The sequence below is a fragment of the Corvus hawaiiensis genome, chromosome 5, assembly GCF_020740725.1.
Source record: "Corvus hawaiiensis isolate bCorHaw1 chromosome 5, bCorHaw1.pri.cur, whole genome shotgun sequence".
In the NCBI taxonomy this organism is placed as follows: domain Eukaryota; kingdom Metazoa; phylum Chordata; class Aves; order Passeriformes; family Corvidae; genus Corvus; species Corvus hawaiiensis.
The window spans coordinates 74,013,841-74,027,691 of record NC_063217.1 but is presented as its reverse complement, the minus strand read 5'-3'; the positions used below and the strand labels follow the sequence as shown (position 1 = coordinate 74,027,691).

Sequence of the window (13,851 nt, the reverse complement as noted above, 5' to 3'; positions counted from 1 at the left end):
GTTTTTTTGGTTTTTTTTTTCATTTGGCTTCAACAAAAAGCCTCAAAAATGATGACTCTTGTGCTGTTTATTCCCAATACCTGCATTATATGACATTGGTTTTTCAGTTTTGGGAAAGAATGCTGGGTACCCAGTGTGATGCAGCTGTGGGGAGAGAAGGGGGTGTGCTTAGCAGAGGCTGAATTCATTATGGATGTGAATAAAAGCTTCCAAATAGGGAAAATAGGGATGAGGGAAGGAGACGGCAATTTTATAACCTTTGGTTTAAAATGTTAGATTGAAACTATGCCTGTGAGAGGTTTCTGATTTCCCTGGGGGACTCACGCTGAGGTATAATAGCGATAATTTTAATGTTGGTGTTCAATCCTTTGTCATTTAGAGCAAATGGGGTGGAAAATTTAATTGCTGGAGGCTATTCCGTCAGGGAGGCGCGAGAGCACAAAGGAAAATGATGTGAGGAGAGGAAGCTGAGGGAAGAAGAGCCATGAAGAGCTGAAATGCTTTTGATTCTGGCAGGGGAGATGTTTGTGTGCCGATGCCGAATGTGGCTGCACGTGGGCTGCTGTGTTGCAGCAGAAGCTGGTGTTTCCTTCTGGATGATTTTCCAGAATGCCTGTTCTTGCCAATGGGAGATGCACTTTGAACTGAGTGACTTGAGCAGGAACCAGAGCCAATTTCTGTTTATTATGGCAATATATTTGATCCTCAGAAATGCTGGCCAAATCACAATAAAAAGCAGTAAGTCCGAGCAAAAAAACTTTCTCCTACAGGAGGAATTGAGAGTTCTTAGACTGTGTATAAATGACAAAACCACATTTATTTATTGGGAAGATTGTTCATAATTTTTCATTTTTTAGTAGTTTTTTATTTCCTTACAGATGTATTCAAGTGTGACCTGTTTCTCAGATTGTAGCTTCTGCGCAGTCTTCAACTTAGACTTTTTGGGTTTTGTTTTTTGTTAGTCCGTTTTTTAGGAATGAGGTGCGGGAAATGGGGCACGAGTCCTCCTCCACTGGGAAGTGCCCATCCTTGAAGGTTTTAATGATGACTCCCTCAGGTGAAAATCCCTTGTATATTAAATCAGCTGCATATGTTGCAGGCTTTTATCTGATTGAATTCTACCTCCTTTGTGGAGGATTTTCCGTATTTCGCAGTGGCTCACATGCTTTGGGAATGCTGTAGTCTGTCTTCGTCTCACAGCACCAGGCTGCTACTGTTTGGGGGGTTTTTACCAGTCATTTTTTAATGCTTTGGGTTGGACCTGCAATTTCCCAGTCCACAACACAGCCGACTGTGGCAGCAGCTGCAAATGTACCTGTACAGTGGCAGCAGCAGCCATCAAAGGGCAGAGATAATTGTGCTGAAATAAAATCAGTGATGCCAAGTGTTTGTTGAAGTACATAAATACATATTGCAGGACTGAGAAAAGGCGATGTTTGGAGTGAAAACCAAGGCAGGTGAGGACTGTGCTTGTGCAGTACTGTGTGTTTGCAGGTACTAGATTTGCACTTGAGACTAATTCAGGGTATCCAGCTGTGGGGTCCTGAAGGTATGGATTTAAATAAGATGCTCTGAATTTTAAATGGGAGCAAACACACAGGGGAGGAAAAGGCTGTTATTGTTCAAGGATGAAGTGTCTGTGGCTGTTCCTCCTGTAGAAAACGAGATGAGTAAGCTGCCTGCTTTAATTCAGTCCTGTAAGCTTGGAAATACGCTTTGATCCAGGATTGCTGTGCCATCAATTTGGGAGAAATCAAAATATAATGCTCAGTATCTGTGTGCATCTTTGAACATTGTGGGTTTTTGCTTGCTGACAAGAGTGACATGTTTGGGCTTGGCACAGCATCTGGTTGGTGAATTCTGTTTTCCAAATGCTGTTGTTGGAGCAGCCCAGCTTTAGCTCTGAGTGTGTCTCCAGAGAATCTGTGCTCCTGATGATTCTCCCATGCTTATGGTTTAAACTGTTGCCCAGAAATGCGAAATAGCAAAAACTGCGAAGAAACGATGTGGAAAATAGTAAAATAATATTTGATTTCATGTCATGAACATTGAATTTTGAGAATTGAAGTATCTTTTCCAGTGGGGGGTTGCCGCTTTGTTATGTGATTTAACAATCAGAAAGACAAATAAGGTTTTGGGGGTTTTTTTGCTTGGCTTGTCTTCAGGTTGCTTTTGTGTACTTCAAGTATTTTCTTCTTGCTTGTCTGCAGATGATCCATCACCACCAGTTGGTGTTTTCAGTCATTCCAGGGAGAGGTCACATAAACAGAGGAACTTTGGTGGCTTTTCCTTTAACAGCACAGGGTTTTGCAGATGGCCTTTGTGCTTGGAGTTTGTCATTTCCATTAGACTTTCTGGCATCTTCCAGTATTTAGTTTCTTATATTTGGGCTTAATCTATTTTAGGTTTTCCCAAGGGACTCAAAAGGCTGCTGGAAGATGAAACAATTAAAAAGGTTGGCGTAGGAATTGAGGGAGATCAATGGAAGCTGATGAGTGACTTTGAAATCAAGCTGAAGAGCTTTGTGGATCTGGCTGACGTTGCTAATGAGAAAGTAAAACTTAAAACCTTTTTGTTGTGGGAGGGAGTCTTGTTACTGTGCTGTGCAAAAGGGGGCTTCCTTGTCTTCACAGGAGTTCAATTCCGATAGCAAACGTGTTCTGTGGAATAAAGCAGAGATCTCTTGCAACTTATTTAGAAACTAAGTTTAAACATCTCTCAAAGCCTGCAGAACTAAGTACTGTCTTTCAGTGAGCCAGTTTTTAATCAACGTTTGTCACCTTTTGGGTCTGTTCACTTCTAGTGTTTACAAGATGTAGCTTTTGAATTCAGCTGCAAGTGCTTTGCCTTTAATTCTTAGTGATGGAAATGGCCAGATTGTTCTGCTGGCAGTGGTGTCATTGTCCCAGCAATGGCTGAACCTTATAAACCATGTACAAGAAGGTGGCCCTGCTGCCATGGCTTGCTGGGTGCTGGAGGGAGGCATCAAGGTCTTCCTTGAAGTCCTCCCTGCAGAGGTGTTTCTGCCACACAATCTGGAGCTGTAGAAATACCTTGATTTCCATGATTCTCAAGCTGGTGTCACCTCAGCTCTGGTGTGGGTGCAGTTTCCAGCACCCGGTGACCTGTTGTTTACAAGTTGTGCTGTGTTTGGCACACCCTGAATTTCAGTTCTGTTTCAGAGATTGTTTGATGCAGGGACACCTGCGCTGTCTTTTTGGGGAAGGGAGCCAAAGGTTGATTGTCTTCCAAATCATTCTTATTTCTAGCACATCCCTTAAAGCTTTTCTTTCTGTATGCACCAGGCTTTTCTTTACCTGTGCTTGGTCTCTCCACGCATTTCTCATTCCTTCTGTGATGCGGCACCAGCATTTGAAGCAGTGCTTTCCATACCAGCCACTTTAGAGTTTTGCTTCCTACTGCATTGGAAATGGTGCAAATTAACTGTTTTGCTCAAGCAATAAGAGGAGCTGTTAGTTCTCAAATTTGGAGTTTCCTCAGTCACCCCCCTTTTTTTATTGCTGTCGTTCAACTCAGGATAATTTGTTACGACGATGAGCAATGTGATCTCTGATAGCAGCTTAAAAGTCTTCTGCTAAAGAGGAAACAAACCAAAAATAAACTTGAAAGAGAACAAAAGAACAGGGTTATATATAATGGCACAAAGGGAGGGGAAGGGCTGGGGGAGCCTAAAAAGAACAGTTGGGAGGGTTTTTTCATACCAGATTGAAGGCAATGAGCAATGATAATGCTGCACTGCTGCTGTTCAGCCCCACAGTTGTGCATGTTTTCCAAGCTGGAATAGCAACAGGCTGTGCTTGTGAGGCCTGAATCCTTGGGCTCTGAAGCAAAGTTTCCCAAACTGGCTCTCGAGGCAATAGTGTGCAGCACCTGTGATTCCTAAGGGATTGCAAAAGCACTTGGAAGCAGCAGCATGGTGGGGTGGCTTTTGGAGACTTGGGATGAGCTGCTTCCCAGCACTCAGAATAGTGGTTAGCGTGGGCTATAGCTGTGCTCTTCTGCTTTGTGCTTGTCTTCAGGCTGACAAAAGATGTCCAACACTCACAGGCACACTTTAACGTTCCTGTGTTTTTATTAGATAAGTCCCCGGTGTTTGATACTGAGCCTTTCTAATTAGAAAGGCAAATAACAGAAAAATCCTGGAGGAGAAGGGGGGGGGCTTACTGTTTAAGCCTAGGGCTTTTATTTTATCAACCCAGAGGTTGTTTTGTACAGATACTTCATATTTTTGATGGTGTGACAGCCCTGAGAAGAGTTACTGCTTTGAAAAACGAAGTATGTTTTGACTAACGTGGAGCTCTTTGCTTCTAACAAGGGATTGAGTACGCTTTGCTCTTTCTGGGGAGGTGCAGGTGCTTTCCTTTTTAAACAAATCCTCTGCTTCTGGTGTTTTGTTTGGTTTTTTTTTCCCCAGCTGAAGTGTAAGGAGATGTGGAGTCTAAATGGCCTGGTGAAGCACCTTTTTGGTAGGCAGCTGCTGAAGGATCAGTCTGTCCGCTGCAGCAACTGGGAAGAGTTTCCACTCAACGAGGAGCAGAAGCTCTATGCAGCCACAGATGCCTATGTATGTACCACAAGGGATCACCATTCCAGCCTCTGGGAATAAATCCCTTCTCCAGTGTGCTCTTAGCTGCTGGTTATTTCTTTATTCCCTTGTCTGCAGGTGTTCCCTTTAGCTTGTTACCATTTTTGGATGCGTTTCCTTCTGGTTTTGTCATCTTTCTTAGCTGCTGATGAACCCAAATCCTGTTAAATATAGGATGTAAGGTGAAATTCAAAAGCAGCTTGGAAGAAATACAGCCTTCACTGGTGGCTAATACAGGAGAACCGCAGTATGAAGTATCAGGAAGACCTCAGTTGCATATGAGTTTTGTGGTTCTCTAGAAGCCCCTGCTTTTTCATTATTTTGGATGAAGTTTGCTTTATCTGCAGTCCTGTGAAGGGTTTTACCAATATGCTGCTGGGTGTCACTTGCTTCCTGGGAGAAAATCATTCCTTATGGCAGGAAAAAGAAGCCCTTCAGGCTCTTTTATTGAGGCTTAGAGGAAGCGAAGTGGGACAGCGGTTTCTTTTCTGACTTCTAGTTTAGTTAAAAGTTCATCCATGGAGAGTTTAGCACCTGTGAAGACCCAAACCTAAGAAAAAGAAGAGAAAGATTTTAAATTTCTTTGTGCGTGATTCAGCTTTTGTAGCCACTTTTTTCTAGGCAGTGCATCTTTCCCACTATGCTCTGTTCACCTGGCCTACCTTTTGGAGCCTCCCAGGAAAACATGGGGGAGTGCCTTGTTTCTTTTCCGACATGTGTAGCCTAATTAGCACATTGCTGGCTTTAGGCTGTATTTTTCTGTTAGAACTCATTATTCACACCAAGGGAAATACTAAACACACCAAATCCATCTTGGTAGGTTTGTAGCTCTTCTCCTGGAGCACAGCATGAAATCTGAATGAGGTGAGCAGATGGTGGGACTGAGAGCTGAGAACTGGGAGCTTTCTGTGTGCAGCAAACTTGCTGAGATTAATCACTCCGGGATCTGTGTAAGAGTATCCATTCCAGAGGGAGTCCCAAGTCAGCATTTGGCCCTTAGTGCAGCGTTCTGTAACATGTAACCTGGTCCTGATGGACAGTGGAGCCAGGGTTGTGATTAGTATGATGTGAGCTGTATTCCAGTTTGGAATTCTGCTGGTCGCACTGTATTGGTGCCACGCTTTGCCTGATTAACTCCTGATTAGGTTTCTTTGTTGTTGTTTCTTCTCTGTGGAGTACTGAGTACTAATTATTTCCTTCCTCTCCTAGGCTGGCTACATTATTTATGAAAAACTGAAAAATATGAATAAGAGTGATGGGAAATTATTTAGTATAAGGAAAGGTAAGTTGTCCATCCAAGCATAAGGAATTTATTCAATGTGCAATTGCATATTCCACTTCCCAACAGGTATTTTAGTAGTATCAGGATTGTTTGGCTTCTTGGTGATTAGAGATGACTTGCAGAGAGAGCAGACAGTAAAAACTCTTGGATGCCCACGGTAACCATGCTCTGTCAGTGTTTTCCATAGTGATGTGGGAAGGCAGTCTTAGGATGTTGTTTGTTTGTGTTTGTCTCTGCTGTACAGAGATGGGAAGAATTCCCGCTGTCATCCATTGTTTATGGAAACACTTCAGTGAGTTAATTTCAATGCTGCTGATGCAGGGGCAAATACGTAATTTAAGATGAAATAAGGCCACAAAACAAACCATGTTAGGAAGTAATATTTTTATTGAGGCAGATAAATAGGACCCAAACGTTTAAGAGCAGCTGAACATTATTTACTTCATCAGAGGAGATTTTAAAATCTTACTTTTTGTTCAGTTCTATGTTTCATAAAGAAGATACTACAGGTAGCTTAAGGCTGAAAAAGAGGTGGTGAGGGATTTGTTTCCTTTTTGTTTTGGCTGAATTTTGCTTTTCTGTCAGAGGCAGAAGCAGCAGTGCTATCCCCTTGATACAAGGTGCGGGTTTTTGGCCTTGGTTTAGTCAGCATGTCTGTGTTAGCAGCTCTTTTCTGGGAGCTGGAGGGAAGCAGGGAGGGATCACTTTGCAGTGGTGCCATTGTGTACCTGTTTTCCCTGAGCACGTGTAATGGAAGAGATGGAATGCTAAGTACGTGGAAGCTTGGCCTGATTCTCTGTGCTTGATTTTTAAGCCCTGGAAAATGCTGTCTTACCAGCTGCAGAGCTTGTAGGAATGCAGTTACAGGAATGTGAGTTATTTACATATAGATGGTAGACCCCAATTTTTACGAAATAACCAAGTGTTACACTTGTTACAGATGCCACATCTGAGGGTGTGAAGGAGCGCTTGGCTTCTCTGGCTGAAGAGATAACAAACCTGGCGTCTCACATCCCTGACTCGTCTGGACAAGGGGAAAACTTCCAGAGGTCAGTTTTTTGCTGACTTGTCTCTACCTCCACAATCAGTGTTTTGCTTCTGATCTCCGAGGTCCCACACAACAAAGTACATGTGTGTGAACAGGCGTCTGTTTTCTGTTTGCTCTTTTCCAAGAAAATGTAAGTTTTTATATGTAGGAATATGTGTTTTCACCGCTATAATTGCAACGGATTTGACACTGAACTTGGCTGAATTTTGTTCTGGAGTGCAGTAACTGCCTCTGTAATTTTGTTTTACCTTCCTTGATTTTATGTCCTAGGGCTGCAGAAATACTAGCTGAGATATCAGAGAATGTCAGTGCCTTAAAAACCACCCTGTTGGGCTCAGGTTCCCCTTCTGGACTGGAGAGGAGCCGTGGTGCAACTACAACACATTTCGAAGTCAAGTCAGCAAATGTCAAAGCACAAAAAGCAGAATGTGCTGAGCAACCTGAAGGTGACCTCAACATCTGCTCTGATGCTACGCTGGCTGTCCTCTGGGAGGGAGAAATGAGTGGAGAGGAGGCACAGAGTGGTAACACTGCTCTGGAAAATGGAGCTCCAGCAGCCAGAGTTACAGACAAAGAGGACAGAGATGACTTCATGTCCCTGGACATTACTGAGCAAGAGCTTCAGTTCTTGGAATGTCAGGCTGCAAAGGAACTGGTCAGTGAAGCTGCACCCGAGGTAATGCAAACTTGTTACGTTCTAATATTTCTTTCAGATATTTTGTTTTTAGTGGACAGGCCTCAGAGCTGAATGTTGAGCTTAACTATCTTTGGTAAGAAGTTACAGCATACAGAGAAGTAGCTTATAGGAGGTACAGAGGGTTGGAAAGTTGTGGGTAAAATAGGAATTACTTTGCTGCTAAGAGAATCGTGTTGATTTTGTAGGAGGCATGTTCCACAGACAATGAACAAAATGTTTCCTGTGTCATTGAGAGTGATGAAGAGCTGGAAATGGAGATGCTGAAAGTGAGTGCCTCAGGGTTTATTTTTCAATTTTTTTTTGTAATGATGCTGCTCTGGGATCACAATGGAGTGGAGCACAGTTAAGGGGAGGGAATATGAAGCAAAACGTTGTTGCTTACAGATGATGGACAGAGTAAACACGTGGACACCTAAAGAATTCAACTTGCTGGTGTTAGACTGGATTATCATTTGCATCCTGCAGCATCTTTACTACACCAGCTTGGACTTATCCACCCACTAGATTTAAGTTGTTATAACTAGGTTAAAACTTGGTTCCCATATCATATTACCTCAGATGGGCATTTCATCTACCCTTTCATGCTCCAAAATAACTTTTTTCTTCTTAATTTCTCAGTCTCTAGAAGATGTAGATGATTGTGAACGAGTTTTACCTGAAGGAGAGTCCAGTAAAGCCAGGAAAACTCCTGACACAGAAGTGGATGTAGCACCAGATGGTGATGAAGATGAAGCCATTGAGGAAGAGGAGGAATATTTTGGTATGGTTTTTTTAAAAAAATCTTAGTGCATGATGAAACAAATCTTAAGAAGCACTCTCTGTAGAAGCAGCTGTGGAAGTGCAGTGACTTTTAGTGGCTGGTTTTTCAAACCAGGAAGATAAAGCTCACCTGGGTTTCTAAGGAAGAACTTGGACTGTGTCCAGATGAAAATATAAAGGTGTGCTTGGCAAAAGAGAGCAAAGTTGTGCCATGATCAGCTGATGGCTGCTTAGTGGGAGTAAAGCTGATGTGGGGATGTGGAGGCCCTGCAGAGCCGAGGGGACCTGCTCAGAACACAGCAGGGACGAGGTGACACCTCCCCTGTCTGCCTTTGTTCTTCTCCTGTTGCTGCTTCATGGCAGACTTGTTAAGAAATTGTGCCTTGGGAGTGATTTTGACCTGCTTTGGGGTTGTCCCTGTGGAGAGAAAGCAAACAGGGGAAAGAAGCAGAAATGTGAGGAGAAGCACACCTTGACTTGTCTGGATGAACCTGTTCCAGATGATGCAGTTAGAATGCCTTACAGTCCTATTGCTTTATCTCATTAATCAAGCCATGTGTTCTCCTCCTCATGCAGGGTCTCAGAGGAGCCTCTGCTTTTTTAATCCTTCCTTCTAGCCTGAAAATATCTTGAGTTCTATGTCTCTCTTTTTTTTCCACTGGAATTGCCCAAATCCTGACCCCTGGGTATCACGAACCATGAGTAGACTGTTGTTTGTGGAGACAGTGCTTTATCTTCTTAAAATTTAGTTCCAAATGAGTGTTTTCTCCTCTCTCCCACTAAAGATCCACTGCTGCCTGAACCTGGAGAAAGGCACATCACATGTCTGAAGACCTATTTTGGGCATTCTTCATTTAAACCGTGAGAATATTTTTTGTTAAAATGGACACTCTGGGGTATGTGCTCTTGCTCTTCTTTCAACCTGGATGATGTTTTTATTACTGCTTAATTGAAAAAAGGCCAACAAACAAATCCAGGTCTTGTTCACAGTCTCTTGTATTGAAGATAATTGATCCACAAACACTGTGAAAACTGCAGGTATTATTTGTGATCTCCTGTGAGTGTCTGCATCAAGTGCTGCCTGCCTGAGTCCTGTTAGAGATCCCCACTCTGGCACTCGTGGCCCTGCTCGCGGTACTTGGAGTGGCTGCAGTGTGCAAAGACAACAACTCTAAGGCAGCCTCACGAGTCCCTTTAACCCACAGTTCAACAGAATATGCAGTTTCGTACAATTTACTTGTTATGTGTGGTGGCAAAAATCAAATATTCCCCTTTGTTTAATTTCAAGGGTCCAGTGGAAAGTGATCAATTCTCTTTTAGAAGACAGAAGAGATAATCTTGTTGTCATGGCAACTGGTAAGTTACCGCTGCATCCTAAGAAACAGCAAAAAGTTGTTCCCTTTTGGGGGGAGAGTAGTAAAACAAACATGACTTGGTTTTTTGGGCTCACCAAGGGGTTGGAATTGTGTGTTGTAGCTGCAGAGAAAGCACAATGTCTCACTTCTGCTTTTTTTCCCCTCTCAGGCTATGGAAAAAGCTTATGTTACCAGTTTCCTCCTGTTTACACTGGACACACAGGCATTGTCATCTGCCCTCTTATCTCCCTGATGGAGGACCAGGTGCTGCAGTTGACGTAAGTAACGTGGTGGCAGTGGCAAGCTGCTGCTGCACTCCCCACAGACTCACATGGATTCCGCCTGTGGCGTTTCTGGGTGTTTCACGTTGCACCTGGGTGTACAGCAGGCTGTTTGTGTCTCAGCTGCAGAGCATGTGCTTCCCAAGGAGCGCACACAGGCTGTGTCAGCAGTCTCAGATCCCTGGATTTGCCACGTAGGTGAACCAGAGGCTGAGGTTGCAAAGGATGGATGCCGGTGAGAGGTTTCTGAAGGCACTTATTTCTGGATTCACAGGCCTTTTTGTGTCCAGACCAAAGTGATGGGGGGGCTGTTTGAGGCTGTGAGAGTCGTGTCAAAGTATGGTAGGGCTTCCTTTGGGTCTGAAAAGTGACATCTGAACCAAGTATAGCTGGAAGCTGTAGGCAATCCAGATCAAAGGTACAGCACAGGCTTTCAAGAGAGACAGTGTAATAGGTCTCCTAACACCTGGCCTCTTCACTTGTTAAGAGATCTGAGGGGGGAACTTGTGGGTGACACCAAATCACTCTGACATAAGCAGTTTTAGGCGTTGTCAAGATAAATCTCCTCGATTTTTAATACCTGATAATGCTTTCTCTACATGTACTCACTTCTTATTGTAAGAGCTATTCACTTCTGACACTTCTTCACTGAAGCTGTGGCTATCATGCTGAGTTGTCTAGTTCATTCCTGCCTTGTCCAACTTGGGAAGAACGGATCTTTTGTGAAAGAGGGGATATGAAGATGTTTTGAAGTGAAAAACATCAATTGCGTGCGGCATTTTCTGCTGCACGTCGTGGCTGTGTGCATATGAATGGCTGGACAGCCTAAGCTCCTCGACTGTTACTCAGCAGGGTGTCTGTGTGTTCAGCTGCTGCTTTGACTTTTTCCACTGTTTTCCTCAGTGGGAGGGGTTTATTCACTACCTTCCCAGTGGGTCATTCATTTTGAAGGCCGAGGAGACTGAATTTCTACCAACTACAGCAGTTTGTCTCTCAGTCTGGCTGCAGTTTGGACTGAGCATCTGTGGAAACCAAGGGCTCTGAGACAGTGCAGTAAATCACCAAGTTAACAGGTAACATGTGAATTGGTTGAGCTGGTGACTATTGTCATTAAAAAGCAGCCACCTGATTTAAAATTAGCAGATGCAGCATGAGCAGCCCACAAAAGATGGAGCAAGGTAAAAAATGGTGCAAGGCATACTTCCAAATGTGAGGAACTGCAGCAGTGAATAGTTATAGGAAATACATTTAGCATATTCTTTTGGATGTTTTATTTGTGAACTTGCCTCCTGTGCAAGGAAAATGGTCTTCCTTTCTCTGATTCCTAATTGTACTCATCTCGTGTGAGTCTTGTGGAGACAGCTGGAGGGGAAGTGGAAGAGCATTTGGGTGGCAGGGAGAGCCACGCACCACTCTTGCTTTTTTAAAAGGTGTTTCACACAGAGACCCTTGAAGAAAGTAGTCTCTGACCTCATGGCTTGAACTTCCTTTAGAAGTGCTGGCCCAGGCTGGAAACCAAAGCTTGGAGAGTGAGTCTGTTCATGACTATGCTTTTTATTTCTGCAGAATGACGGGGATTCCAGCGTGTTTCCTTGGTTCAGCTCAGTCGAAACAGGTCAAGGATTCCATCAGAGGGTGAGTTTTAGCCAAGCTTTCTGGTGCTCTGGGCTGTGACATAGGGGTGCTGCAGGGGGTAGCATGTCTCCCTGCTCCATCATCACGGGAACTCCTGGTTGTGGCTCAGCCCTGGAACCTGGCACTCGGGATGTTGTTTGCATTCACCCAGGCTGCGAGTGTGGGAGGCTACAGCCACCCTCCTGTGCCTTCTGGCTGGGGAGATGGGGCTTATTGACTCAGCTGTGTTCTGATTTATACCTGATTTTAGTCAGGTTTTAGACCTATATCTGCCATCAACACAACAGTCCCTTCTAAAGGCTGACAAATCTGTTTTTCCTTTTCCTGTAACGCCTTGCTTTCCTGTGGTTCTGGAATGTTTTCTATGGTCTTCACTTAATTCCTCTTGTTCCCTATCAGAAATCTGTTCTTGTTCTCATATTGTTTTTCAATGTAATCATGATTTTATTGAACTTAGGTGTCTGGGGTTTTCTTTTCTGTGACAGTTTTATTTTTTTTTCTGGTCTTTCAGGGGTCAGTACAGAGTCATATACATGACTCCAGAGTTTTGTTCAGGGAACTTAGAGTTACTTCAGGACCTTGACCAAACTGTTGGTAAGTTGGGGATAAGATTGTGGATGAGTTGGTAGGCAGCTTAGATTGGTAATTATGTTTAAGCCTTTTTAATACTTGAAGGCTTTTCACCCATTTCTTGGTGAGTGTAGTGACACCATTTATTCCCATTCATGACACAAGATCCTGTCACTGATGAAAAAATCATATGTGAGTGTTTGTCTGAGGCCATCAGGCTTTGTGTTACAATCCAGAAAGTACAACAGATGACATCTGTAATGGTTATTTGTGACTATGATTGAGAGGCAGTGAGTGGGGAAAAGGCCCTGTTGGAACTAGCTCAAGATTTTGATCCACCTGAGGGGAGGTTGGATGTCTAGAGCTTGGGTTGTGGTGGGGGGAGACTGTAAAGGTTCTTGGGCCTTTTTTATGAAAGAGGACTTAAAGTTGGCGCAGCAGAAAGCATTCCAGGAACAAAAAGTAAAGCACTGCTGGTTACTTCTGAGGGAAACTTGAGCTTGTCCGTGCTGTGTTTTTGTGTCTCCCAGGTATCACCCTCATAGCTGTGGATGAAGCTCACTGCATCTCCGAGTGGGGCCATGACTTCAGGAACTCCTTCAGGAGTTTAGGCTTGTTAAAGAAGACTCTGCCATCGGTGAGGTTTGGATATGTTGGGTTTCTGATACAAGAAAAGGGTTTTGTGTGATAGTTTGGAAATATCAGCCTTTTAATGTCGTGCTATGGGTGTACTGACCATGCTGGTTTGGAGTTGGAGCAGTCCCTGTCAGTGACTGGGCTTTGTGGCTTTTCCTAATGTTTAAACAAAGGATGTCCTGCACTTGGACTACCAGAAACCTAGGAAATTGAAGCTGCTTTGGATCCCTGTGCTGAGGAAGATGATGTCCCTAAGCTTCTGGTGTAATATTGGGGGATTTTGTTTTACCTGACTGAGTGGCTTGTAGGAGCACGCAACTGATTTCTAGACACTCATCAAGCAGTTATTGCATAAGCTCAGAAATTCAGACCTGAACTTAGCATGCTTTTATTGGGAATGTCATCCTATGTTCCTTAAATTTAGCTAATCACATCAGTGATTACTGTGGACTTGTGGAAGATATGTTCAGAATAAAACTTTGTATTTCAAGGGTTCTGTCCCTGTCTGCTCTCTCAAGAGCTTTGGTCTAAAATGTTCAAGAAGCTCAATATTAACTATATTTTTCAAATGACTGAACTTATCCAATGCTAAACACATTCAAGTGCCTTGTTTACATCCTATATCAGTTGGCTCTTGAGGTTTTTGATTTAAAAAAAAATCAACGAGAGGTCATGGTTGTTGTTCTGCTTCTCTTTGCAGGTCCCCATTATTGCTTTAACAGCAACTGCGAGTCCCTCGATTAGAGAGGACATAGTGAAATGCCTGAACCTGAGGAATCCCCAGGTCACCTGTACCAGTTTTGACAGACCTAACCTGTACCTCGAAGTTGGACAACAAAGTGGAGACATCTGTAGGGATTTGAAGCAGTTCCTAACCAGGAAAGGAAGGTTGGGATTTAAGCCTGGTTTTGATCCCTCATATGTGGGTTTTTTTTTTTTACAGGCAGGTGGCTTTTTTGTGTTTTGTATCTTTACATGATGT

General features: G+C 43.5%; 1 protein-coding gene across 3 annotated transcripts in view; it reads left to right on the top strand.

Moving 5' to 3' along the window:
* The window catches only part of WRN (WRN RecQ like helicase), a 29,173-nt gene that overhangs the window by 3,335 nt on the left and 11,987 nt on the right, over nucleotides 1–13,851 (top strand). For all 3 annotated transcript variants that reach the window (XM_048304229.1, XM_048304228.1, XM_048304230.1), the window contains exons 5-18: nucleotides 2,406–2,554; nucleotides 4,436–4,585; nucleotides 5,816–5,888; nucleotides 6,829–6,937; nucleotides 7,207–7,612; nucleotides 7,819–7,899; nucleotides 8,252–8,393; nucleotides 9,178–9,253; nucleotides 9,681–9,748; nucleotides 9,917–10,025; nucleotides 11,595–11,663; nucleotides 12,175–12,257; nucleotides 12,764–12,870; nucleotides 13,570–13,757. In XM_048304229.1, coding sequence (XP_048160186.1) covers nucleotides 2,406–2,554; nucleotides 4,436–4,585; nucleotides 5,816–5,888; nucleotides 6,829–6,937; nucleotides 7,207–7,612; nucleotides 7,819–7,899; nucleotides 8,252–8,393; nucleotides 9,178–9,253; nucleotides 9,681–9,748; nucleotides 9,917–10,025; nucleotides 11,595–11,663; nucleotides 12,175–12,257; nucleotides 12,764–12,870; nucleotides 13,570–13,757 — 1,810 coding nt within the window. The remainder of the gene's footprint in view (nucleotides 1–2,405; nucleotides 2,555–4,435; nucleotides 4,586–5,815; nucleotides 5,889–6,828; nucleotides 6,938–7,206; nucleotides 7,613–7,818; nucleotides 7,900–8,251; nucleotides 8,394–9,177; nucleotides 9,254–9,680; nucleotides 9,749–9,916; nucleotides 10,026–11,594; nucleotides 11,664–12,174; nucleotides 12,258–12,763; nucleotides 12,871–13,569; nucleotides 13,758–13,851) is intronic.